The sequence below is a fragment of the Microcebus murinus genome, chromosome 3 (assembly GCF_040939455.1).
Source record: "Microcebus murinus isolate Inina chromosome 3, M.murinus_Inina_mat1.0, whole genome shotgun sequence".
NCBI lineage: Eukaryota > Metazoa > Chordata > Mammalia > Primates > Cheirogaleidae > Microcebus > Microcebus murinus.
In genome coordinates this window covers 54890193-54917500 of record NC_134106.1, presented here as the reverse complement: position 1 = coordinate 54917500, position 27308 = coordinate 54890193, and the positions used below count along the sequence as shown (strand labels likewise).

Here is a 27308-nt window from a genome sequence, read left to right as displayed (position 1 = left end):
TGAGTGAGGCTCTGCTGCCCTGAGCACTCAGGCCATCTCATGCATACTTCCGTCATCTCACTCTCTCACTGCTTTGTGATGAGCTGGTATGCCTGTCTACAATTCTACGCTATGACAGTCTTAAAGTCTTGGACCATATCTTATTCATCCTTATATCTCCATCCTAGGAAAATGTCTATATCATGGTAGATATCAATACAAATATCTTTGTATTGATAGGGATGAATAATTTAAGTAATATATGGGGGATCTCTGTTTTTAATTGTCAGTTAGCCACATCTAACCTGATACTGTGATCTCCTCTATTAAACATCACAAAAATATCTAAAGTAGACTTGTACAATTTAAAACCATCTCACCCATTTGCATTCACACAAACACACACCACTATAAAAATATATAAATACTCACTTGTAGCATAATACAGACAAAAGAAGGGAAATTTGAAGCTAGATAGATTCCTGTTTGAAACCTGGCTATGCCATTTACTTGTTCTTGGACAAGTCAAAACCTTTTTTAATGTCCTAACCTGCAAATGGAGATAAAATGTACTCCCTTGCAGGCATATGTAAATTGCAGAGCATGCAGCAGGCACTCAATAAATGCCAGCTACTATTGTTCTTAATGTAACAGCATAGGTTGACGTAGGTCGCCCCTGAAATATCTACATACAGGTGTATTCAGTCTATAGACCTGGAAAGAATGGTTAACCTGAGCTGGCTTCATGCACAGCTTAGTATGCCTTGGGCTATCTCCCAGCTGGTGTGTGCTCAGGGAATGCAAACTGATCTTATTTTCACCTTGGAATAACATGATTTTACAGGTGGTTTGCTCCTCCCCAACCCATCAAGTTTAATTTGATACCTAATATTTATAAATCACTTTACAGGATACAAAGCATTTTGACACATCTCCTCAGTCAGTCATTCATCACATCAGTATGATGCCAGAAACATTTTTTAAACCAAAAATAAATAGTTTTTTTCCCCCTTCAAAACTTCCACCCCACTAGCACCATTCAAAGAGGTGGAGAATTGAGTGTGATGATCTTGACTCTGAAGAGGTCGGCTATTAATAGCAACTATGTAGAAATTGATGGAATAATCACAGTATTCAAAATCTGCAGTCAGTCCACACCTATCAACAGGCAGTTTCCTCTTTGGGGAGGTACATTTACTCTCTCAAATCACCAGGGTCTCTTTAGAAAGTGGTCCCTGGTGGCCTGAAAGAGCTGGCTTGTCTCCAGAGATGAACAATTTAGTCTCTTCAGATCAGGAGAGTCACCAGGCCGCGTGGGGAATGCAGCAGTGTGCACAGTGCTCGCACATACATACACACTCGCATTCCCGAGTCTGCACATGCCTGTGCACGCATGCACACGCGCATACCTGTGTTCCTCAGTGTAGCGCAGTGTGAGGGGTAGCTGTTTGTCACCATCCCACACTGCCAGGGGAGCCACATCTAATTAGCGCCCTTCCCTCCCTTGACTTTTCATCTCTGTCTAAACAGTGTCTCTCAGGATCTTTAAAGGCACATGACTTCCACAAATATGATTGCTCATATACCACTCGATCAATGATACCATCCAAGAAAAGGGACCAGAGAGACCCATACACAGAGAAATGAGGAGAGAAAGAGCCCGGGAACTGCTGTGAGAAATGGATACATATTTATCTGACTGTACTTGAAGGTGGGGAATGGGGGATGCTGAGAAAATGTTTTATGTATGAGGTTTTTTTTAGAGATTGGATCTTGCTCTGTTGCCCAGGCAAGAGTGCAATGGTGCAATCACAGCTCACTTAAAGTTTGAACTCCTGGGCTCAATCCATCCTCCTGCCTTAGCCTCCAGAGTATCTAAGACTACAGGCCCATGCCTCCACATCCAGTTAATTTAAAAATAATTTTTTTGTAGCGACAGGGTCTTGCGATGTTGCCCAGGCTGATCTCGAACTCCTGGCCTAAAGTGATCTTCTCAACTAGGCTTCCCAAAGTGCCAGGATTATAGGTGTGAGCCACCATGCCCTGTCATGCATGAATGTTTAAATTCTGATACAATAAAACTCCTACTGAAATTCTTGGTGTCTCACATTTGCATCTGCTTAATAACCAAAACATGCCACATAATCATTCAACCCACTCAACCACTGTGTATTGAGCACCTACAATTTGCTAGTACCCTAGCCTGCTCCACTCAGAACGTACTTGCTTGGTACTACATCTACTCAACTTCAAATTCAGGTAATTCAGGGAAAAAAGTAAAATTCTTCATATAACTTTCTAAAACAACCCCTAGAAATCATTAAGGAAAATTTATTTAACCGCAACAAGTTTAGGCAATAGGTTTTGCTTTGTCATTTTTTTTTCTTATTTTTTTTAAACACAGTAAAACTGCTCTATTACCTTGTGAGCATGAGCTTGTAGATGTCTTTAAATGCCAGAAGCATTCACAAGTTAATACTTCAATATTAATGCATGCATGCTGTGGATTCAGGGGCCATATTAAAATGTTTTGGGGGGAATGGTCTGGGTGTGAAATAGCAGTTTTAGAGAAGCCTTTTCTAAGTCCACACCTGTCCTGCTGAAAGATGAAGAAGTGCAAAGAGGCCATTGTTGGCTCTGGAAAAAGATTGGTAGGTGCCTGAGGTGTGCCCAGGTGGCACCTTCCACAGAGAGGCCACTTTTTCAAAGGTTACCTCCCTCGCACACGTCAGCCCAATTTCCGGGTCAACTCTCCTTTTTCCCATTTCTTTCTCTGTCCCCTCCCCCGCTGGCTTACCTTTGCCAAGTCTGTAGGCCTGCCAGGGTCCTTGTTGAGCCCCTTTTTAATGCTGGGATAAAATGTGCTTATTACTCCACTTAATTGAGGCCTGAAGGGTAATTCTGGTGACTCAGGGCAGATGGTAAATTAGTGGTAAGATAATGGAAACCCAGCCTCCCTCCTCAGAATCTGGGGCTCTCCCCAACACACACACAATGTTTCCTCTTGTCATAGTCCCAGCCCTACTGTATTTGCCATTGGGGACTTTTAATCTGGAAATGCATCTCGATCATCTAATCATCCCTTAGTATGACGCTCACTACATTGGTGCCAGCCAGTATCTTTACACACAGCGTCAGTGTGTCTAATTCAGCATCAAATGAGCTAGATTTCTAAGGCATTAACAGTAACAGCTAGGCAACGTCAAATATATGTAGAAAATTTACATGTGACACTACTATATTTCCAAATAGTCTTGCTTTCAAATATATATGTGTGTGTGTTTATACATAATCATATATATAATAATATGATAGTGGTAGCGGGTAGTTTGTAGAGGCATAGACAACATCTGTTCAATTGAGTTCTATATTTCCCAGTTCTCAAAGTACCACAAATAAAACCTACAAAAATGATAATTCTTCAAACATTGAATCCTCTATCTCTGTGTAATGAGGCATGTAGAGAGGAGGAAAAGAATTTTTGTGCTTTTTTGCCTTTGGTGAAAATTCTCCAAGGAGTAATTTCATCTTTAGATGAAAAGTTTTCTATCAGGTGATAGTGTGAGTCCCAGGAAGCCTGGGTTCAGACACGGAGGGACACACGGTGTGCACGTGTGTACATACCTGTGCGTGCACAGTAACATACACCCATTCTGTGCATGAGGCATAAAGCGAAAGAGTGTGAAAAAATGAATCTAATGCTTTAAATTACATGGTGATAGAATGTAAGGCAGCTTGGCTGTCAGATATATTTTAAAAAATCTATTGGGCTTTAACTATTTTGCCCACTCCCCTGCAAATGTCCATGCTTCATTCTCCTCTCCACACTCAGGGGCTGGCTGCTGTGGCAGGCAGGGAGGGCAGTGACCTTCAGAACCTCAGACTCAGCACCATGGGACACTTTCCCAATGCTGCATAAAACCCTACTTTCCCACAGCCTGGTATCTTTTAGCTCTCAACTCTGATTCTTTCAGGACTTCATTAATCTGCATAGTTGAATTGATTTATCTAAGAAATTAAAAGTGAATCTGCAATGCTAAGCAAAAGTCTACAGATGTAAAACAACACCCAGAATATTCCAAAAGACTTCCTGATGAAACTCACATGACATTAATTTGATACACTTTGCCCAGTTGTTCAACTTTGAGAATCAATGGTAACATCATGCCATGGTGGCCCCACTGTGGTCTAAGAAGATAATGTAGATTTCGACATGTGGTACATTCAGAGAAATTTTAAGGAAAAAAGCAATTACAACAAAAGGGCAATTGGTAGGAACTGACAAGTTTTACCAAAATCTCAAAACTGGCAAGTAATAAAGTTTAGGTAAATAATTTAGAAATTATTCAAGTACATGGAACATTCAAATTCTACTAAACAATTTGTTATAGAGAAAAATCTCATGAAAAGAAGAAAAGGTAAAGCCTCATTATACTAAAAATCTTAGTTATAGTACATATTTATGTTTTAATAACCTTCATTTTTCTATGCCATTGTACTATAACTGGCAAGCTATTAAAAAATTCTTATTTTTAATGATTTTAATGACACTATGTGCTTTTACTCCTAAAATTATACTTTTAAACTATAGTTCATAGACTTAAATGTTTGACTGAAAAAAGCCCTAATCCAACTAGCACCACTATATTTCCAAATATTTATATCTAAATATTTCAAACCATACTCTTAATTTGTCTGCTGAGAGCTTTCCGCTGAATTTTAGATTATTTTTAATTATTTCCATTTAGCAATGGGAGAAGAATCAGTAAATTGCATGCCAGTATACCTGGTGTTGTAAAATCCCTTTTATAAGATTGTTTGCTTCCCAATGTTTTATTTTACATTTGTAACGTAGTATCACTGCTCCTTGTTCTGCAAACAAATTAAGATAAAATAAACTCAAAAGTGTCTTATATAAAACAATTTCAAACCACAAACTTTCTAGGCAAGCATCCTAGCAAAAAGAACATCCAATAATGCAGAAAATATTGCATTCTGAGTATAAGTAGACAATAAGACCCTGTAAGCAATCAGACCTCAGCATGAAGTATTCACACTCAGAAATGTGGGGGAAAGTACTTAGCACAAGGTCTGCACATAGCTATTACTTGAATTTTGCCCTAAGAATGAATGTGCAGTGATTCCCTATACAGTCTCAGCAAGATATCGAGGGTTCAGTCTTCTTCTGTACTATGATGAAATAAAAATAATAATGACCCTCCATCGTAACAATTAAGGTGATATTTTTCTTAAACTCTATGATTATAAAATATTCTATAAAACAATAACCCCATCAATAAGTACCCAATCCTTTCTCTCCAAATCCAATTCATTGTTGAGGGTTGGGCAGAATACAAGTGAGAAGGTAAAATAGTATGTAATATAGTTCTCTTAAGAACTTACCATCAGGCTGTACCAATCCTGCTGTTTCTATACCTCACTTCTGTTTTCTGTATATCACTTTCCTTTTTCTGTCCATAAATTTTCTCTGACCATGTGGCCAGAGTCTCTCTAAATCTGCAGTGATTCCGAGGGCTATCTAATTCACAAATTGGTTTTTTTTTGTTTTGTTTTTTGCTCAAATAAACTCTGTTAAAATTCTTAAAAAGTTAAAAAAAAATATAGTTCTCATCAAAGATTTACTATTTTAAATCCTTCAGATGAATTCTTATTTAGTTCTTATAGTAACTAAGTGAAGTGGACACTATTATTATGCCCATTTTACAGATATGAAACTGAGGCTCATCAACGTGTATTGACTTACCCTCTCACAGCAAAATCTAGATTCAAACATGAGTGCTCTGACTTTAAATTGATAATTCATTAGGACACTGCCTGCCTGAAAGGTTATGAAACCAAAACTTAAAATCAGCACACTTAATTGTTGTTTCTCAATGTTTCTGAAGTTTTTTCTTTCCAACCTCTAAACTCTCAAACCAGAGAATCTACAATTTTGATGTGAGAAGGGAAAAAAAAGTTCAGCCAAGATATAGTCTTGTTTTATTCTACTACCTTAAAACATTATACTTAGAATAAAGAATCTTGCAAATTTACATTTACCAATGATTTCTACTAACATTTAGCAATATGGTATTTTCTGATTTCCTTATGGTTTCTTTAGAAACACTTGTTATTTTTTATATTTTGATTAAATTTTATTTTTCAAGTGTCTCTCTTGATTTCTGAATTTTTGAGTTCTCTGACAGTGTTAAATTTGGAGGTAGAGAAAAGATTATTCCCATTTCTTCATTGTTTACCTTGGGCAAAATCGTCAGAGATCATCTTGAAATTTAATTTGAGATTCTGGTTCTTGGAATGGCCATGGCCAAGTATTCTATATGTCAAGGCGCTTAACTAAGCAATCAACCAGAGCAACTGTGAATTCCAGAAGTAGGATGCTGAATTGCACTGTGCACTTTGTAAGGAATTCCAGTTAATCAGAATGCCATTCTCCAGCTATACCCAAAAGCTATTATTCTAGAGGTTATTCATACTATTTTAACAGTTATAGAGTATTTGAAGTATTGGAAGTATACTACAAATAAATAAAAGCCCTATAATTGATTTGTCAATGTTTTATTCTCCTCTTTTTCTATTGGCATGTTCTTTACATGCCCTCAATAAATATTAAACACTCACTATTAGGGTGGCAAGCAAACCTTTAGAATGTCGCAACAGTAGAGGGAAGAACAATGCACCTAATTGAAATGGCAGGGTAATTTGGAAAATAAAATTGAGTTGCTGCAAATTCCAAATTCCAGAATAAAAATGTTTATACTCACTTAAATGCAGATTGTTACTGGCTTTGAATAATTATTAGAATAAAAAATATCTGAATGCCAACAATGTAGTCAATATGTGCAAAACAAGCATAGTCTGTGTGTCTCTATTATTTTGAGCAAAGAAGTACAGGATACAATAAGGCTGATATTTTTCTTGGTGATTTTCTTATTAAACACAACTTGTAAAACCCCAAAATACTGTGAAACTAAAGGCCAAGACACTAAATGCACAACCAGTCTTAAAAACATTGTGAACAATATTTCTTAGAAAATTTTAGAATTCATTAGGGACAGAAAAAGTACACTGAAAGAAAAGAAGGGGTTAAATGATTCTGCTACTCAATGTTTTTTATTTTTCTCAAACATATTAATGTATCAACAAGATCAATGCAAAATGTAAAATTCCTGATCCTCTTTGTTAGAAGCTAGAGCCAAGAAAACTATGACAATTAAAATGAAATGATGAAATGCATTTGCATCTGGAGGTATGAAATATAAACATGTAATGACGCTATAAGAGATGATATTTATTTGTACTCTGAGGGTAATCCTTATTATCTACTTAGGGCTATACCACTTTTGGCAGAGATGCCACCCTTATCTCACGAAGATAAATTCTATATGCTCTGTAGAGTTATAGCATAATTCTCATAAATAATGTATATGATAGAATGTAAATAAATAATACATTTATCTGAACTATTCAAGAGTGAAGGGCAGGGTGGTTACTCATGACACTAAGTCTCTTATGAATGAACAATTTCAAATAAAAGTAATGTTCAATGGTTAGTTATTGCAAAATTTTTACACTAAAATATTCTTAAGCAAAGGTTTCAAAACAACTCCAGATCTGCTGGGAACTCTCAAGTAAATGTTCCAACTAAATCCAAAATGCCCAGTTTAAATCTTTTGTTAAATTTTCTGTTCTGGTTATAGCATTATGGTTAGTAGCATCTTACATATTTGCTTCTATTTTTAATTCTCTCTATATAATGCTGATTTATTCGATCAATGAAGTATCTGGGTTTAAAATGTCATGTATGAGTTTTTATCCCATGAAACACAGTGGTTTTATTTTCTTCAATGAGAATAATTTAAACGTTTCAGTAAATAGGAAGGCTACGTATAAAAAATAAAAATAGAAAAAGAGACCACCTGCTCTAGTTAGTTTGCTAAGTCTTTATATTGCAAAAAATTGTTAGTTTATCCTGTAGACAAACTTTCTACTTCATGTAAATAGTGTAAGTATGCCTTTAGAATCTCAGACATTATACACTGTTTAGTTTGAAATTAAGTTTTCAAATTGCTAAGGAATAATCTCTGAATAACAGAAAACCCTATAGGTCACAGTTAATTATAGCTTGTCTATCAAATTAAATTAATGTTCTAGAACATATCCAAATAGTTATGGAGACATTAAGAAGAGTTTTATTGTCAAAGAAATTCTTATTCATTCAGCTTCTAATATTTTTTAAAGAAGAGAAATAGGCATTTCCCAAGTTGGGATAGGGTAAGGAAACTCTGGGTTTACATCAAATTGTTCCCTTCATTCTCCGTTTGACGGCTGTGTCACTTTCATTATAAACTTCATTTTCCAGAGTTTCATAATAGTCATAAACACACTTCACTTTAAAGAGTTTCCATGGGACATAATGTGAATGCAAATTCAGAATAAAATGCAAATCATGGAGGTCTGGGACCAAATATGGACTATCAGTTAAGAATATAGTCACTGAAAATAAACATTTAAGCCTTTAGAGGAAGAACAGAAAGGGGCTGATATTAATCTTTATATCAAGTGTTCACAGCCCTAGGGAAGGCAAATAAGAATAACAGTTTTCAGTTTTTACCTAATTATAAAGCACAGGTTGGGAATATTTGATGACTTTGGCTGCTATGCATTCCTGTTCTAAAGTAACATTTTTCATCTTCTGAGGAAAATAACTCACATATGGGTAATAACCCACAAGGTACTCCAATAGGAAAATGAGACCTAGCAAAGGGGTTTAAGTTCAAGCCTCAGGCATAGAAGGTTTCCAAACAATGGAAAAGAAGTGATGAGAAAAAGAAAAGGATTTTAGTTCTACCTTGCTAAATAATAATCAACAACCCAGAAATTTATAGCTAATGAGTAATAAACATGCTACCATGTTGTAAAGTGTAAGGAAAAAATCTATAGAGATGGGATTTCATGAGTTACAATTAATTCTAAGTTAGCTTATGTTGCCAGGTGTTGATATTAGAATGTTGTCATATATTGATATTAGAATAATTCTAGTATCATCAAAATATTAGATATTTATTTACTACTATCTTCTAAATGAGTCAAAATAATGTATGATTGAGTCCATTATAAAATGTAAGACTTTATATTAGGTTAAAATGAAAAAGAACCAGCATGACTATAACACTTTGCTTAAACTTGAGAAACTCATAAAAGGTGTGGTCACTTTTAAAGTATTACTTAGCAAACTTATTGATAGTAATGGCATTCCCTTTGTATAGAAGAATATGATTTCATTTAAGTTTTTAAAGAATTCTAACACTGCACACTCAAGGCTCTTTACCTCATGAGTATAAATTCTATTAATTGTAAATAGAGTTACAGAGTGTCAAGAGGAGAATCAATTGTAGAAATGTATTCTTGAGAATTATAAATAAGGTAAAATTTATTTTCACAATTTGTACTCCATTAGTTTATGCCATATAAGTTGGTGCATATGTCATAGAAAAACTGTAACATAGTTATTTCATATCTTAAAAACAGTTAATAACATAGTTCTGGCTATAATTTGTATTTGATTGTATATACTCATGACACCTATAAACAACAAGTATATAATTCAATAAATGTAGAAATAAGCTTTTTTCACTGAAGAATAAACTCTTTATGGTACAGTTTAGTCAATTTTAGGAATTCTGAATCAAGAAGTCAAGACATATAAAACAATTTCAAAAGATTCGCACTCTTGTATTTTCCTTTAATAAGAACACATTTTCTAGATTAAGAAATGCCATTGGCAAAAGAGTGTTGTTCAAAGAGAGTCTAGTAAAGTGTTGCCAATTGCGTTAATTCTACGCACTTGAATGCATTAAATTGATTGAAAGTGGATTCTAGTGACAAATATTTAAATGAATATATTCTTGCTTATTTCACACAGTATCCTTTACACTGTTTATTAAAATGTCAAATTTATTAGTGTTGGGAATCCAGCAATTGCCCAATATAGATATACTTCCTAGAGAGGCTGTTTAAGACTCCAAAAAGCTTCCCCCGATTCCTGTAATCTTGAAATCAAGGCATGTTAAATTAAGGATACAGTTAAGATGTTCTTTCATCTTTTACACTACATGGATACACTCATCTGTTTGAATTTTTCAAAATTGATTTTATACATACATGGTTCATTTGCAAATGTTAAGGATAGTAAAATAACCAAATATATACTGGATACTACAAGTCAAATTTTGGAATTGTTATTAAAACTTAAATTGAGAGACTGTATTTTATGTGTTTTAGACCCTAACTTTTTAAACAGGTATTATACCCTGATATTTCCTGCTGAGTAAGAACAGCAAGCCCAATGTGATTTACAGCAGTGTTGTTTTACTTGGGATTTTGAAAAACTTTAAGCCTAACATCTGCACAACTGTCAAATAAACTGTGTCACATGAATTCTATTTTTATTCCTTTATTTGTAAAAGAATACTTTCCCATAATTTGGGTATAATTTTTAAATATTAAACTTTTTTTGCACCCAGGAGAAATAGCAAAAATTTTTGTTTCAATGACAACATAAATTGAAGTACTACTTTGATAAAAATACAACATATATCATAACCCAAAAAGGCCATGTAAAATGCTGCAGTTGCAAACATTTAACACTGTGTAACAAAAATGACTGAGAACGGGATCAGTTTACTATCCTTCAACTATTTCCCTGACAGTAGAGTCAAATAATTTTGAATTATAGACCTTCTTACAGGATGTCTTATTTCACGTTCATTTTTTGATCATTTCCCTGTTAGTCCCTATAGGACTTTGGCCGTATGCCGACTTTCCTTTAAAAGTTTCTGTATACATACTTGGGTTGTGTTTGATGATTAAATGATCATTTATTAAAACCTTAGCATTTCACCATTTGTTTGACATATTTACATTTCATAAGAAAATATTGTTGTTGCAATGGAAGGCATAACATTACCAATATGAAAATACTTCATTTGAATTCATGTTGACAGTATTTTCATTTATGGCAAGTGTCTTAATACAACTTGTTATGCATTCTTCACAGTTTCTCCAACTCCACCTGCGAGGGAAGGTGAGCTAGTTTTATAACAGTAGGCCTCATGGTAATGCTTTAGTCTATCTGCTTGGCCTTAATAAACATAAGTTTCTGCTGTGGGACCACAAATGGTCTTTGTGTTTTATGAGTATGGAGTTTTACTGAATAATTTTCCTTCCGTAACCCAGCAACAGCTGTGTTTTAAATCTTTTGGACTATGACAAACATTTTAAAATTTAAACATATGAGTGTTTGAAAACATGATGATTTAAAATTTGTTTATTTTCAAAGTTGGGCAATTATAGCATGATATTTCAGTTACTTTTCTGAAAACAGGGCCCATATGTTAATCCATTTTTCCTTCCTCCTCCTCTCTTCTTCCTCTACTATTTAAGCTTCTTCGTGTTTTCTGAAACAAGTCTCTAAGTTAGGGCCAATAGCTATAGTACACACAACTATTCAATATTCTTCCAAATGATGAGCAATGGAGTCATTCTGGTGGGAGAGGAATGGGTATTTATTTGAGTGACCTACTGCCACAGAGCTAGTTAAATCACTAAACAATAGTTACTGTTATGAGGCTTTACTTTGTACAAAGTAACATTAGTATCATTGCTATCATTGCTTTCCATTAACCAGGGAACTTGCACTGGGGACTTCCACTGAGAGAGAGATTGAAAGAGAGAGAAAGAGGAGCTATGAAAAGGGAATAATTTTTGTATTAGCCTTTAAACTTCAAGTCATTTAACAATGCAATTGATCTCAATATATCTGCATACACTCTGTATTTTTCTTTCCTTATTGTTTTTCTAAAATGTTTAAGTGCCCCTATTAAGAATCAACACATTCCTACTCAGAAATTCACACATAAATACACACCAAAAGTCAATCAGAAAATAACAATAAAAATGCACCTGATAAACAACTAACTTTTCATTCAAAGAGTACTAAGCAATAAAGGGCCTAGAATGAACGTTCCAATTAGCCAGTGTAGTGACAAGCAGTCAACACCTTATTATTTAATCATTAAGGAGGATCTTGCCATAATTTCCCTTTGACATATTTTTAAAAAGGAATTACGAATATACTTCATGACCCCTGACAACAATCAAAAGTAAAGTTAGATGATGCTAAGACTTTATCACTTGCAAGGCCTGTGCACTGAGAGGTCCCAGGATTAAGGCATTAAGTGGGAACCTATGAAGCATTTACAATTTAAATAAGATGTATCCAAATGTAAGCATTTAGAAACAAACTACCTGACAAAGGGACCGTTTTCCTCCCTCCCACTGTTTGTGTCCACTTTTCTTATTGGATGAAAATGAACTGGGGACATATCTAGTATTAGTAAACATCCGCTGGCTGGTCCCATCTATTTGTTTCTAAGGCAGCAAATCCAATCCATGAAGGACATTAGATTTTTCCTTGCCCTTCCAGCCCCAGCCCTTACCATAACACCTCCCCCAAAGAGAAAGCTTAAATCTACCTTATATGAATCCACATCCCTACTTGGGGGGGAGGGGTGTTGTTAGTCAAATCTCGCTTCAATTTTAAGAATGTTAACCCAGACTGTGTTAGAAAGAAAAGTGTGAACTTTTGAAATAAACCAATCGCCACCAGAGTTCGCAGGCCCCCTTGGGAACCAAAGCGCACTGGCCCAGGCCCGTCCCAGATCCCCGAGGCCTGGCGGCCTTGCGCTCTCCAGCCTGGGCAGCACAGCCCCGACGGCCCCCGCCTCCTGGGAGCCCGCCGGCACTTGGCATTTAACCTGCCTGGCGAGCGTGGCTCTCTGGTTCCATCTCCGCAAGCCATATTACTTCTCCCCAGACGTCAGACACAAATCTGGATTAACATGCAACAGGGCGCCCGGCGCAGCCCGCCAGCCTTCGCCCAGGAGCTGCTAAATGCAGATTCAGACGAGGACCCCCCGGAGAGCTGCTGCTGAATAAAGACTGTAATCCAAAGGGACCATTTCTCTGCCTCCCGCTGCTTGCGGGGAGAAGGAGGGCGGCCGCTGATGCCGGAGCACAGGGCCAGCTAATCTCGGCTCCCAACGGGCAGGCGTGGCCACCCCGGGAGGCGGCCTTGGGGGCCTGGAGACTCTGCTCCTCTCTCCACTCTCTCCCTACCCATTCTTGGAGTGGGAAATGCTTAGATTCAAGGAGTGGCGAGCAACAGACAACCCTAGGAAGGAAGACGACATATCCTCCCTGGAGCGCGGCCTAAAGTCTAGCATCTGGGTGGCCAGACTCTTCCGCGCTCTACCCTTCTCGCCGTCCCCAGTTCCACCACGGGCGCCCCAAACAAGCGCCCGCCTCTCCTGGGACCCGCACCCTTCTTCGCCGCCAACTAGACCCAGTGCTCGCCTCGACGCTTGGCACCTTGGCTCCCTCTCTGTCTGTTCCCGGGTCGCAGCCGGGCCCTGTGGCACGCCGAGGCCCGGAAGGTCCCGGCGCCCCTCGCTGCCCCCAGCCCCGGGGCGTCTGGAGCGTCGGAGCGGAGCCGGGAGCGTGGCGGTCGGGAGAGGGCGCCCAGGAGGAGTCCCGAGCCCGCCAGAAGTGGCTCTCCCGCAGTGAGACCTCCAGGCGGCCTCGGAGACTGGGGGTGGGGGGAGAATGGGATTACGATTACTAGGTATCTTAATCTAATAATAAAAAAAAATAGGGAGAATGGAAGAAAGGAAAAAAATATTTAAAAAAACCCCAAACCAACAACACTACAAGGCCAAGTGGATTTCCGCCGACTTAGCCCTCCGGGAAACCGCCTGGTATCAAAGTCGTCGATCCGAGGTCCCGGTGAGGGTGGCAGCCTTCGCGCCCTCCGAGGGAAAAAAGTAAAATAAAATAAACCGTGCTGCCAGCAGGCCCTAGAGACAGAGGGGTTAATGAGCTAACGAGGCCCAGCGCTCGCACAGCACCAGAAGCGTCCAGTCCCGGAGCGCACCTTCTGCGGTGGCTCAAACTAGCTGGGCCGCAGTCGCAAACAGGTGGAGAGACCATCCTTTCTGGCCGGGTCCCCAGGGCGCTGCACTAGGGGTTCAGAGCCCCAGGGGACCGGCTAGCGGGCACCAATCCGAAGAACTGGCGCCCAGGGGATGGCCCTGGTGCCTTGTCCCTCGCTCCCCACCTCCCCAGGGCAGGGGAGCCCACCGGCGTCCGAAGCACTGTACCGAGTGTGCCCTGTACCCTGTGCTCCCCTTTCCAAACCCGACCTAGGCACGCTAGCTCCTGGCTCCCGAGAACCGGGTAATTAGAAAGAAGAAACTTGGGTTTGTTGCCCTCTGATCAAAGGATACCTGGGTGAGCCGGAGGGGGTCACACGAGCAAGCCCACGCGCACAGACCAACAGCGCCACGAGCTCAGCCAAAGCTGCGAAGCCCCACCCTTAAACGGCGGGGACTAGATGTACGATTCTTATTTTAGAGGTAGAAGAGAATAAAATGTGAATTTTTACCCAATACAATTGCATGCCAATCTCTGCATATCTCAAATTCAGGTAATCAGGTAACAAAAGTTTAAGAAAGGAGTAGGGGGAAAACTCAGTGATATTGTATCAATTTTGTATCCCCTCTCCCCACAAAAAAGCCCCATAACTTTGGTCTTTTATCTTCGACTTTAATAAAATAATGATTCGTTGAGAAAATGGGGTATAAATCTTCATTTTGGAGGCAATTAAAGTGTTGATTTCATTCATGCCCCTAAGCGATTCTTGTAATTTGCTCAAATAGCTTTATGTACCCAGCACTCCGGAGCTTTTAGAATCCCATTTTCTAGTTAGGCTTGTTGGATTACAATTTTTATTCAACAGCAGCTACCAGAGGGTTCCTCAGCGGAATCTGCACTTTACAGCTCCCGGGTGAGGGCTGGTGAGCTGAACCAGGCATGGGCCCCGGCAGCCCTCCGGGCCAAGGCCGGGAGCCGCCTGCAGTTTTCCCACCTCCGCTTGGCCGCGCCGGGATTGCACTTGCTGCGGGTTCCATGCACTCGTCTACACTGCTGAAAGTTTCTAACTCACCAAATATTAGTGAGGACCCGGCTTATTGGCACTTGTAAAGCTCTCCTCTGCCTTCCCCTACTCCTAATAAGCAAAAGAGAAATTCAGCCTATGTCGGGGGGTTGCCCAGAGAAATCCAAGCAGGGAATTTATTTTAAGAGGATGATGTTGAGAGAAGGAAACCATAAGATGACACCAAGAACGAGGTGTCAGGCACTCAAGCAAGGACTGTACAAGACAGCCACTGACCAACAATGATCATGGCAGAGCTTGCAAAGGAAAACCCTGTCCGAGTAGCTGGCCTTTGGCGTAACAAAGGCAGACTGATCTCTTCCCCCTCATGTCGGGACTCACGTGCCAAGTCAGAAAGAGAAACAACTCTGGGCCTTCATTTATAAGTCGGGGTAGGGGGGCGAGTGGGAGGGCGCAGAGGAGACTGGCTACCCAAATCTCTAGCCGCTTCACAACAATTCGCAACAGAACTGTCCTGAGCCCTGTTTCATCTCACTCCTCACGTTTTCACTTTCATTGCATTTTTGCAACTCCTTTGGACCAATCCAGAGACACAGCGACAAGAGAGAGAGAGAGAAACTGGGAGCAAACGGTGGCGTCGGGGTGAGAGAGAGAAATCCGCACCGCCCCCCCCCCCAGCAACTCCAAATAAAAGTCGTCCCCACTTAGTAACGCATCCGGAGAAGGGCCTGGAAGGAGGACCGCAGAGGAGGGGGCGCAGCTAGCAAAGGCCCTCAGAAGAGAGAAGGCAGGCGCGAGGTCCCCCACCCTCCACACCCAGGGAGCCACGGAGTGCCCCTTGACGCTGACACTTCCAAAAGCTGCCAACCCAGAGGGCCCAAAGCACGTACCAGCTGGAGGATGAGTGGAAAGGAGGAGGAGAAAAGTCCATATTTATCTGTTTTTATAACCTCGGCCTGGTCTTATTTTTTCTATTAAGTACAATAAAATGAGCGAGCTTGCAGCGAACACCGCACAAAGCAATGTTCAGTGAGGTCTAGAAGCGTTCGGCCGAGGAAAACTGACAAGACAGGCTAATGAACCGTATAGACAGGGAGAAAATAGCCAGCATTTGCTAGATTTCAAACCCTCGCTGTCTCTCTTAGACCACCTATCTTGGATTTATTCCTAATAAAATAAGAAATAAGCAGACCCTACACTTTTCTTTCCTTGGAGAGAGAAGGGGGAAAAAATGCTCCGGAACAAAGCCCTACAATCAGAGGCGGTCACTGGCAGTTAACACTCCCATTATTATAGAGGGTAAATAAAATAAAGACAAAAATTAAAAGCGACAAGAAACAGGTCAAGTTTGCTAGCAAAGCTTTTACAAGCTCATCTCTCCAGGTCGAATCCCAGAGCCAGCCTTAATGAAGCAATAATAGCCACATTATTCAAAAATTTTCATTTCGATGGAAATGTATCTAAAAGGAACTTAATCATATGCAAATAATAAAAGGAGGTGGTAGTGACCCAGCCAGCAATATGCATACAGATTTTTTTCCAGGGATGTTGAAATTGAAAAGCGCATACCTGGTCGGTTAGATTTGCTGATCTTGTTATATCTTCACTGTCTGATTTTGATCCTCCTTCTCTATCGTCTATCACCAAATCGATAGGCATTTTCCCTTTCAAACAGCTAATATACCGGTGGCAGAAATTGTCACATAATTCGTGTACCTACATTATGACAGAAATAAAAAAATGGAAATATAATCAGGAGTGCATAAATGACATTGACAAGTGCAATCCACCCCCCTTGTGAGATCCAAACTTCCAAATAGGGGAAACACAGGGCAATTGTCCTCCAGAGACCCCTAGACGCATCCAGAATTAGGAATAACTTTCTTTTCTTGCAAAATAGAGATATCCCAGAAAATTGACAGTGACAAGATGATTCACAGGCTACAACATATTCAACACCCGTGTTAAATTCATCTGCTCCTGGGGCTGTGGTCATTAGAGAGGTGACCTGCATGGGTGACATTTAAGGTAAACTATTTAATTTCATCCAGTTACTTTATGATAAATCCCTTTCCAATCTGTCTAAGGTATACATATATATATATATATATATATATGTATATGTGTGTGTGTGTGTGTGTGTGTGTGTATACACACACACACACACACATATTATTTTTTCTCCAAAAGACCTGTATTATGGTAGCATAGGATATATATGCATGTCAACTCAAGTCCATATAACATTTGTAATAAGAGTTTCTATCCCTAAGGAGCATATTGTAGGATATATCCTTTTAGAAAATAATAGGAAATAAAGTTGCCAGTACTCATGATATAAAAAAACCTACAACCACAGAAACGTATCAAATTGTTTTTTTAAAAAAACAAGGAGAAAGAATGCCTCAAAATATCTAGGTACAAGTGGAGAGGTCTCTCACAGGCCCCAGGAATCACTGACATGCAAAAATTCACAAGAAACCCCAGTGTGCTTGCAATTTAATGTTAGTTTGAATTACAATGCATTAAGTTTTTATTGCTGAGATTTATAGAACAGCTAGCAAAATCATGTTATCCCACACCCTTTCTTGAGTGTGAAGGTGGGGTGTGTGCAGGATTCACAGATTCAAGAAATTGACACAACTATCAGCTCTGCTTTGTCTCTGCAAAACGTTTAATGTGCCTCCCCCACCACCTCCTCCAGACTCCTTGCCTGCTCCTCCTCCTCCCCCTCCGCCTCTCCTCTGTGTCTGACCTGCTGCTGCTCTCAGACTGTCTTCCAGAAACTCACTAAAACTAAACAAAACTTTTTCCGCCCTCAGAGGTAGCAAAGAAGAGGAGGAAGAAGAGAAGAGACCATAGAGATTTTAAGCTGGGAAGCAAACTCACAACAGTATTTTAAACATCAGCTGGGATGCACAGAATTGCAACTATTTACACAAAGCCAGCAAGGTATTAAGAAAGAACACAAGGCTAGGGCGTTTGTGATCCCGGTTTTAGTGGCTGAAATTGTAATTAAACTGAGAAGAGAAATGGACGCTAAGATTGGCCTTGACACTAATTACCAGAAGGGGGGGAAAAAAAGACATTTATGCAAATGTCTCAGAAGCCTGAACTTCAGCCATTCTGAACCCTCCCCCGTGTGTGTTTGGGGGTAAGGGAGAAGTAGAAGGAAAAGAGACTAGAGAAATTACCTTCTCTAATTCCAACAGATGAAACCTTAATACTTGTATGGCTTGAATCATCTGCAAAGATACAAAAAGAATGAACACCCCATTCCTGGTTTGCAGAAAACTGGCTGTCACAGCGCTAGCATCTCCAACCCACCCCCTCCCACCAGTAAATAGAGTTATTTTGATTTATGGCAATAACACTAAAACTTAATAGCAGCGACTGGGTACCATCTAGAGGTTTATATTTCTTAAGAAGAAAAAATAGCTAAAACAACAACAAAGCATCTAAGTGGGGCTCATAAACACTCTCCTCCCCCATGGCTCTCCCTTTTCTCAGTCCCCCTGGCCCCACTCCCCCCTTCCCCAGGGTCACAGCACTGGACTAGATGTTTCCTTGGAAGGAGTGGACAGAAAATATTCCACATAGCCCCCAAATTGTGGCTTTTTCACACTGCAAAGTTCCTGCTGCTTTCTGCACACCTTTCAGGCAAACTGGCTGTTTGGGGGCTCTTGCCCGGCCGCTGCCCGGTACTCTGAGGGCTGGGTAGTCCGCAAAGTTTAAGCACACACGCTGACAGGCCCAGAGATAAATCCCCGCGCTGATTAGAGCTGCGCAGCCCGGCTGTCATAAAACACAAAAGCTCGCATTTCCCCGCGCCGGCTCGCCCGGCCCCTCTCGAGATGAATTTATTTCCCCGGGACCTTGTCCCCGACCACTTGTCCGTGGACGGAAACATTTGCAGCCGACTTGCAGCTACGGAAAGACAGGTCTAGAAACCCCAGTGCTCTCGAAGCAAAGCTGAGGGCGCTGGAGGTGGGGGCTGGGGGACCGATGGGGGGAGGGGAGTAGGGGTCCACTCTTACCAAGTTATCCAGTTCTGGATTAGAAGAAAATAGAGGTTTTTCTGCGCGAATCTAAATACAAGTGAGAAGGAGAAGGGGGGGGGAAGAAAGAAAATTTGAAATCTGGTCGCCTTCCTAGTTTCTTGCCTCATTACACTGTCGGGGGCAGGATGTAACCTACGGGAGGGACTCGGTGACACCGAGCTCGTCCCGCGCAGAAACACTACAGCGTGAATTAAATAAGCTGAAAACAAGCCCAGAGCTCTTACTTCTACCGACAACTACGCCTCTCGCTTCTCCGGGACGCTGCTCAGCTCGCCAAGTCCAAAGCAGCTACAGCGCGTGGCGTGCTCGATTTTATTTTACAGAGTGAGCTCTCCGCGTTAGTTTATGGAGGGTGAGTGGGTATGAATATGGGTGATTTTAAGTTATCCGCAGACAGACACTCGCAGAAGAGGAAAATCTGAGGGTGGATGTAACACGCATGGCTTAGGGTGGACTATTTGCTGGCTACTTTTGAAAATGTGCTGCGTGGAGGTGTTGGGGGAGGGGGGTTCTTTTATGTTTCTTTTACTTTTTTTTTTTTAACATTTATTTTGCTGACCTGTTTGGCGAACACGGCTATATCTTCATTGAATGACTCTGAGGAGCAGACGTCCCCGCCCGCCACCCCCGGCTCGCGGGGGGTACAAGTAGCTAATTCACATTTCTCAAAAATCAGTGCTAAGAGAGGGAAGAGGGGGTGTCTGCAAGAAAATACAACAGTCACAAACAACACAATGGTTAGTCCCCGGTCAGTGAAAAAAGGTGCCCAAGAAAAACAGCCAGAGGAGCTAGAGTCACGGACCCCCTCTCTGATTTTGTCGTCTACTTTTTCCCCCTTTCCTCCCCCACGCCCAGGTGGCCGCTCACCTCCCCTTCCTCCTAGAGCCCCGAAGTCGGAGGGCCTGAGCCCTGGACGGTATCTGAGGACCGGTTCAGCATATCTGGCCGGAGAAATTGGCAACATTTGCTACGAATAAAACCCAAGCGGTTCCAGCAGCCATTTTGAATTAAGTTTCCCACCCGACAAGCCCTCGTCCCTCCGCTGCACATCCAGGACCTGGTGGAGGAACGAGGAGCGGGGCGTGGGGCTCGGGGGAGCTGGTTCCTGTGGGCTCCTCCGAGGCGGCCGCACGAAGCCCGGGGCTCCGGGGATCTCCGTGGCAGGCGCTCAGCTAACTTGGGGAAAGGACCTCTATGGCTGCGGGGACCGACTGTCACCAGGCTGCACCTACGGATTCCGACCCCACGGCCCTCGGAAAGCAGGGAGGCTCCTCCTCGGCTCCCTGCACACTCCCTCCCTTCGCGGATGGCCCCCGCCGCCCCCCAAAGAAAGTTCCTTCCTATGTTCATGCGGTAAAGCCTTTCATTTTGTGTCTGCGGAGTGGCAAAGCAGCTAGCATTGCGAGGGGCCTAGATGTCGCTTGTCTCAGCCCATAAAAAAAAAAAAATGCTTCTTCTAATGCCCAAGGAGGTGTCTCAAGTCTTTTATTAGCTCTCACAGCCCAGCTGGGAATTTAACAGTTTGGGGTCCTTTTCAAAGCTTCCCCAAATGTTCTGTCCCGGAGCCTAAACCATTTGCAGTTAACGCTGCGGACAAAACGCTGGGATTTAAACAAGCCCATCGCACAAGGGACCAGAAAATAAAGCAGAAAGATTTTTTTTTTTTTTTTTTTTTAGCCAGGGAGGGTCAGTGTTGCCAGATTTTTTTTAAAAAGAAGAAATAAATAGAAATAAAAGTTGTTGCAAAGTAAAAAGAGGCCCCCAAATTCATCAGCACACAGTAGGCACAAGTGACTTTCAAAGGGTTTTAGTAAGTCCAGGGTCTAATGGAATGGCGGAGGAGAACTCGGTGTAAGCCGCCGCCAGAAAACAACCTCCGGCCCATGAGCACCCCGAATTTACTTCTTTCTAAATAGTGCAGGTTTCGCCTTTGAACACAAAGTGCTAAAACATCTAGAAGTTTCTTAATGTTGGTCACAACTCAGAACGAGCTCCTCTCCCAGACTTCGGTGGTCGAACTCCCTAAATGCAAAACGTGTTCCCCCTGGCCTGACCTGCCACTGTCCTCCCTTGATTTCATTGTGCAGTGGCAGAGCCAGCATACGCTTGCTGAGTAAACTTAGCAAGTCAGAACAATCAGTGGCTTAAAAGATTTCCCCTTAAACTAAAAGTTTCGTTCCAACACAAAGGCGCTCACATTTAGAACCCCCTAACGCTCTCAGGGCGAAATGGAGCGAGGGAGGACTCCAACCCGCTCAGCGGGAGTCTGAGAGGGGATGAGGGACCTTTAAGCAACTTCTCCCGCACTGGGACCCCTCTGCGGGCATCGCAGCTGTAGAGCAGGGGCTGGGCGTGCAGGGAGAGTGAGTGGAGATGGGGGGCTTCGGGGATGGCAGGCCGCCTTCCCAAATTCTCCTTGCAATGCGAGTGAAAAGTCACCAAACATGTACCTCTGAACCAGAGAGCTCTGACTTTCATCTTACCAAGGGCACCAAGAAACAGGGGAAGCATCGTATCTCAACTGCTTAACCTGCTGCCCATCGTACCTACCCATAAATGGCATCTTTATCTCTCTTTAAAGCGTCATTGACAGAGGAGCCCATGCTGGGGGCCATGGCGTTGGTGTGAGCAGTGTGCGGGTACTGATGCGAGTGCAGAGGAGGCCCGTGGTTCAGGTGGTGGACCGGCTGCATGGACCTGGCTGCATGCGGGTCCCCATACATCGTGGAGGGGATGCCTACTCCATCCATGCCCCCGTAATGGGGTAGATCGTCGTACTGCATGACAAACAGGAGAGAAAGAAGGTTCAGAAGGCCAGGCGGGCAAATGGGGGAACGGCAGGGCGCCGAGCTTATATAAGTTCAGTCCAGCTGGATCTTTCAACCCTGAATTCGGTGGCCTTGCATCTCTGGAGTTGAGATTTCTTATTTTAAACGTAATTGGTAAAGTAAAAATTCTAGGATTCTCAATAATAATACTCTTCTGGGATGCATGGTCTTGCCCTAACTTGTGTCCCTATCAACTAGTTAAGAAATTCAGGATCCTCTGGCAAGGAAGGAAGGAAGAAAGGAGAGAAAGGGAGGCATGTTCCAGAGGGCGGAAGGTAAAACGTGCATGTCGCTGGTAGGGGAAATTCAAAATCACAATAATAAAACGTGCCAGGACAGTGCAGCAAACTCGCTGAGTTTCACAGTCCCTTCACATCAGGGGGAATTAAAAAAAAAAGTTATGATGGGAACAGCTACGCCAAACACGTGAATTCAGACAGGCTTCTCATTTTATTTCCCTGCCAGCCTGGGGTTAGCAGTCCTGCAAGACACTGCATTTCTTTTGCTTTCCAAGACAAACTCTTCTAAATTATACAAAACTAACTGACCCCCTTATAAGTGAAATTCAAGGAAGCATAGCTTTTCCTGGACATTAAAGCTGAATTTAGAATTGAGCAATTTTCTCCCAAAGTTAGAGAAAATCTATAGTTGAAGCAGTTAATATTCTACATATATTTTTACTCTTAGGAAGTTTCTCCCCAGACTAGAAGTCAAGGAGGCAAAGGTTTAAAGCAAATTCAAAAGCATATGCATATACAACACCCCCATCTTCCTCTTCCAGAAAAACTACTTTCACATTGATTGTCATTAATTTTTGTGTGTGAAATTTAGCTATTTAGGTTTTTCTAATTGGTTCATTCCAGGCAAGTTCCTTTCCCAAGATTTGGAGGCGCCGAGAGTGAAATGATTTTCAAAGAAAAGAGGAATTGCCACTTTCATCTCCTTAAAGCCAGAGGTGTGAAAAGAGTTTGGAAGAACGCTGACATTTGCCTGAACCAAAGGAGTAAAGAAAAATGTGTCAGCCTAGTAACTTTCTTTTGCAAACAGGGCTTTGAGGGCCAGGACACAAATTATGCAAGGAAGGCTTTTTGTAGACCCCCTTTCTTTTAAGAAACTACCTCAGTTGGGTTGTCATTGTCTCACTTTACTCTCACTGCATTTCCATTCAAATAGGAATATTGGGGAAATTAGTATTGCATTTTTAAAGTGAGTAGTTGTGTGCTTAGTATCCAATTAGTACAGGGCTTATCTAAGAAAAACTTGCAAAATATTACCTTGCATAAAAATCCATATAAATTAAAATTACTTTTAAAAGATGAGTGTTTTCTGACCAAAAAACTGGCTGTACTATGACAAAGTTATTTGCTTAAAAAAGCTATATACATCTAATGATATTAAAGATGAGCATAATCTATAACATATCAGAAGTTTCCAGCTGCGTATTTTAGTTTAAACATATCTCTAAACTTCTGATCCCTGAACGCTCAAATTATAGCATTAGGTATCTCGCTTAAACAAAACAAAACAAAACAAAACAGATGATTGCTTGAGCTTGTATTTTTATTTACATAGCTGCTGGTTAGGAATCTATAGAAAACTTGATTACTTGAATTAACAACTCCAAGTAACATACATAAGTCTACAAATGCATTGAATAAATCCTCTCACTTTAGGCCACGGCTTTAGGAGCCTCATTTTAAAAGAGAGAGAGAAAAAAGGAAACTTTTTAGCAGTGTCTTTCAGCCACGTTTCAATTTAATCTCACATTTGAGTTCCACAATTGTTTTTTAATACGTACCCTTTGCGCCATCGGCCTCTCTGGCTCCCTTCCTACTTCAACTTCTAATATATCCTCTTTAAGGCCAGTGTGAAAAGAAACAAATATGCAAACTCCCCCGGAAAAAAAGAAAGCACGACGAAAAATCCCTTCACGTCTCCAGCAATGTGAACTACTGGTCCCAGATCTTCGGTCTACGGGACTTGAAGCAAAGCGCCCGAGTCACTGAGCATAAAAGCGCTCCGTTTCCAAGACAGCAGCGGGGGCGAAAAAAGCAGATCTTCTCTCCCCAAAAAATCAGTTAAAAAAAAAAAAAAAAAAAGAGCGCCCCTCAGACCCAACTACCAAATCTCATGGCTTTCTGCCACTCCAGCTGTCAATCACAGGCGAGGTTGTCAACGTGGTGAATGAATGATCATCCGCTCTGTCTTCTTCTGGTCAGAACACCTCAAATGTTAATATTCAAATGCACAAAGCCCTAGCGCTCGCTTCCCTTGAATCAGTCCTAATTCCTAATCAGTTTCTCTCTTCTCTCGCTCTCTCTCTTTCTCTTTCTCTCTCTCTCCCTCTTTGCAACTGCTGCACTGGAGGGAGATTAGAGAAGGAGGGTTGAAAAAAATGTCTGTCTGAGTTTGTCTTAAAGGAGCCACGATCGATGCTGCCCGCTTGCAGTCTCCGTGCGTGTGTAAAGTGTGTGTTGCACAGGCGGAGAGGTGGATTCCGACCAGAATGCTAGAACCCGGAAGTAGTGGTGGCCATAACAGGTCGCGTCTTACACAATGCATTGGGCTGCAGCAAGTAGGCTCCTCGGCAGGGGTGGGTGCGCGAAGCGAGCTCTGGCCGCACCGGAGAGGCGGAGAGGCGCTCCATTAAATCGCACGCCCAGGCACAAACGCCACACATCCAGGGCACACGCAGACGAACGCGGGCAGTGGTCTGCGGCCACCGGCTTCATTTTCCGTATTCTTTTCTCTCCCTCCCCCTCTAGGCTCCCTCCCCAAAGCCGACTCTCTTGAAATAAATTGGGAATGAACGCGGGGCAGGCAACAGTGGGAGTTATTTTGCACGGAGCTCCGCGCATAGACTTCATGACTTTCCTCGAAATTATTGGGGTCTGCCAGTATTTTTCCAGAAGGAGGGTGATGCACAAAGTACTGAATTCTCAGAACTAAACACCCCAAGGAGAAAAGTCAAACCGGGAGAGAGGAAGAGGAGGAGCAGGAGCGGGGCTGGGAAAGGCTCGGCTAAGGAGTCCCGAGAACGTAGGGTGGAGGTGGCTCCCGGCTTTCTGCAGATCCAGCCTAAGGGTTTTTGCTGTCAGAGGTGGATGCCGGGCCCGAGGAAAGGAAATGCTTGCATTTTGTCACTTTGGGTCGGGACGCCCCCACCTCCTAGCCCCGGCGGCCCCCCGGCCCCAGCCGCGGCGTCCTGCGCGAAGTGAGAAAGGAAGGGAGGGAACAATGAACTGAGCGCCGGGAATGTGCCCCCAGCGCCTGTTTACAAACACCAAGCTATTTATGATCGCCGGAAAGCGAAACCCGACGCGGACACCGAAAAGCCCAGACCTGGCGGGCGGAGTCCGGGCCGGGGAGCCGCGGGGAGGGAGGCTCTTTCTCCGACCCACTCCGGGCGAGGCGGCCGTGCGCCCAGGGCGCGGCGCGACGGGGCAGGAGCGCTCGGCTCGGGCTGCGGCCGCGGCTGCCTTTGTCTAGCAGGCGCTGAGGGGCTCCAGCCTCCGTCGCGCTCGGGCCTGGAGGGGCCCCGCGCCCCTAGATCTTTCTCTGGCGACGCCCCGAACTCTCCTCTCCAGACCCCCTACCCCGCACTCCGCTTTCCTGTCTCCAACCCGGCTTGGCGAAAACTCCCAGTGCCAGAGAAAAAGAAACCCACTTCGTGAGCTGAGATTTCAGACAAAAGCTGCCCGTACCTACGACTCGGAGGCTCCAACCAGCCACTGGTTTTAACTTTCTCCCTTTCAATACATATTCTCTGGGCTTTAATTTTTTTTCCTTCTCTTTATTCTCCCACTCTAAGCTTGCCCTTTATTATTATATTTAGTGGTGTTATTTTCGTATTTGATTTTCTGCCCGCTGGGCTGATCTGCCGAGATGGCTCAGCCGTAGCAGCTCTACTGGCGGCTGGAAACCTCACATCCCCAAGCAGGGCTCGCAGCTCGCTGGGCTCGGGGAGGAATTTTCCCCCTCCCTCCCTCCGGCTGAAACCTCGCAGAAAACTCCCCCTGCGGTCGGCTGGAAAATGAGCTCACCCAAATCTCGGTAGGCAGCCGTGAAGGAGGGCGCAGCCAATCAGGAGGCGCCCCCGCCCAGGCGGCCGCGCATTGGCTGCGGGGAAAATCAATTATCAAATAATCGATCAGCAGGGAGCTTCGATCTGCCGGGAATGCAAACTGCCAGTCCCCATTCCCGCCCTGAAGGTGGCCAAAAGGCTGAGTCCCTCAAAGCCCTCGGCCCGCGCTCCCGTCGCCCCCACCCCCAGGCCACCCGCCAGCTGCGGACCGAACCCTCACCCTAAAGGGGCTGTAAGCAGCGGGAAGAGTTTTGAGAAAGATTAGGGGAATCCTTTCACCCGAAGATTGTTTGGGAAAGGTTAGGAGCTCTCGAATGTATCGAAGTCAACTCGTAAGTGCAGAGTAGAGAGAATTTGCATCCGGCTTCGAGATGGGACTCAAGTTTCTGTAGAGTGGGCTTCCGAGGCGCGGGGGACACAGGGCGAGCGTCAGAACAGAGACCTTGAATCAGGCTCCACCGCGCGCACGCAGCCTCCCGGGGCGACATTACCGCTTCTTTTACCGCTCGGCACGAGTCCACGCCGGCTCGCTCGCCCCAGCCGCGGCGCGTCTCCATAAAGCCCAGCAGACGAGCCTTCCCAGCCATCGCCCCGCCCGGACTCGAGCTCTCCTCCCCATGTGTGCCCGAAGGGCTGACACGCGTTCACCCGGAGCCTTCAGATGCGCTTTGCCTTGAAGGAGCTCCGACTGCTTAAAAAACAAAAAACAAACAAACAAAAAAAACCACCGCCAGGATCCCTTATCATTTGTCTTACTCCCTTTTTCCTTTCTCTCTGTTTCTGTCTCCCTCTCTCTTCCTCTCTCCCTCTTTTTTTGTCTCCAACACCCAAGTTTTAGGATCTTTTACTTTTCTGCATCTCCTACATGTGTAGCGCTTTCTGGCATGAACGCCTGGATAGATTCACTTGGGAGGTTAAGGCAGGCCCGTGAGTAAGAACGGAGCGGGGGTGGGGTGAAGTGGGGGCAGCCAGGTGAATTGCCAGCGCCTTTATGCCCAAGCCTGACCCCGGCCCCCCACCTCGCCCCCGCAGCATGAACTTGGAAGCAGAATTTCAGGCCAAGATGGAACCTCCCGGTCTCAGGCAGGCGATTTCTGTTTAATTCTTGGGAAGCTGCGCTAGCTGGGCCAGGCAGCACGCTCCTTTTCCGATAGTGGAGAGGACTAAGCTGGGCCGGCAGCCTGCTAGCCCTTCCCCGAACCCCAGGCGGCTGCAGCCGACACCTGAGCGCCTTCCGACGGGGCTCGCTGGGGTGTGGGCACTGTCTCAGCAGCAGGCCCGCCAGGCATCTGCGCAACTGGGCATAGGAGGGAGCCGGGGTG

The 27308-nt window shown here is 43.2% G+C and overlaps 1 protein-coding gene across 1 annotated transcript in view; it reads right to left on the bottom strand.

Moving 5' to 3' along the window:
* The window catches only part of MEIS1 (Meis homeobox 1), a 130094-nt gene extending 105641 nt beyond the window's left edge, over nt 1–24453 (bottom strand). Inside the window, exons 1-6 of the mRNA XM_012764950.3 lie at nt 23701–24453; nt 21625–21851; nt 19634–19775; nt 19051–19101; nt 18208–18258; nt 16583–16729 (exon numbers count right to left, since the gene is read on the bottom strand). Coding sequence (XP_012620404.1) covers nt 16583–16729; nt 18208–18258; nt 19051–19101; nt 19634–19775; nt 21625–21851; nt 23701–23712 — 630 coding nt within the window. The 5' untranslated portion in view covers nt 23713–24453. The remainder of the gene's footprint in view (nt 1–16582; nt 16730–18207; nt 18259–19050; nt 19102–19633; nt 19776–21624; nt 21852–23700) is intronic.
* Between the last annotated feature and the right edge of the window lie 2855 nt (nt 24454–27308).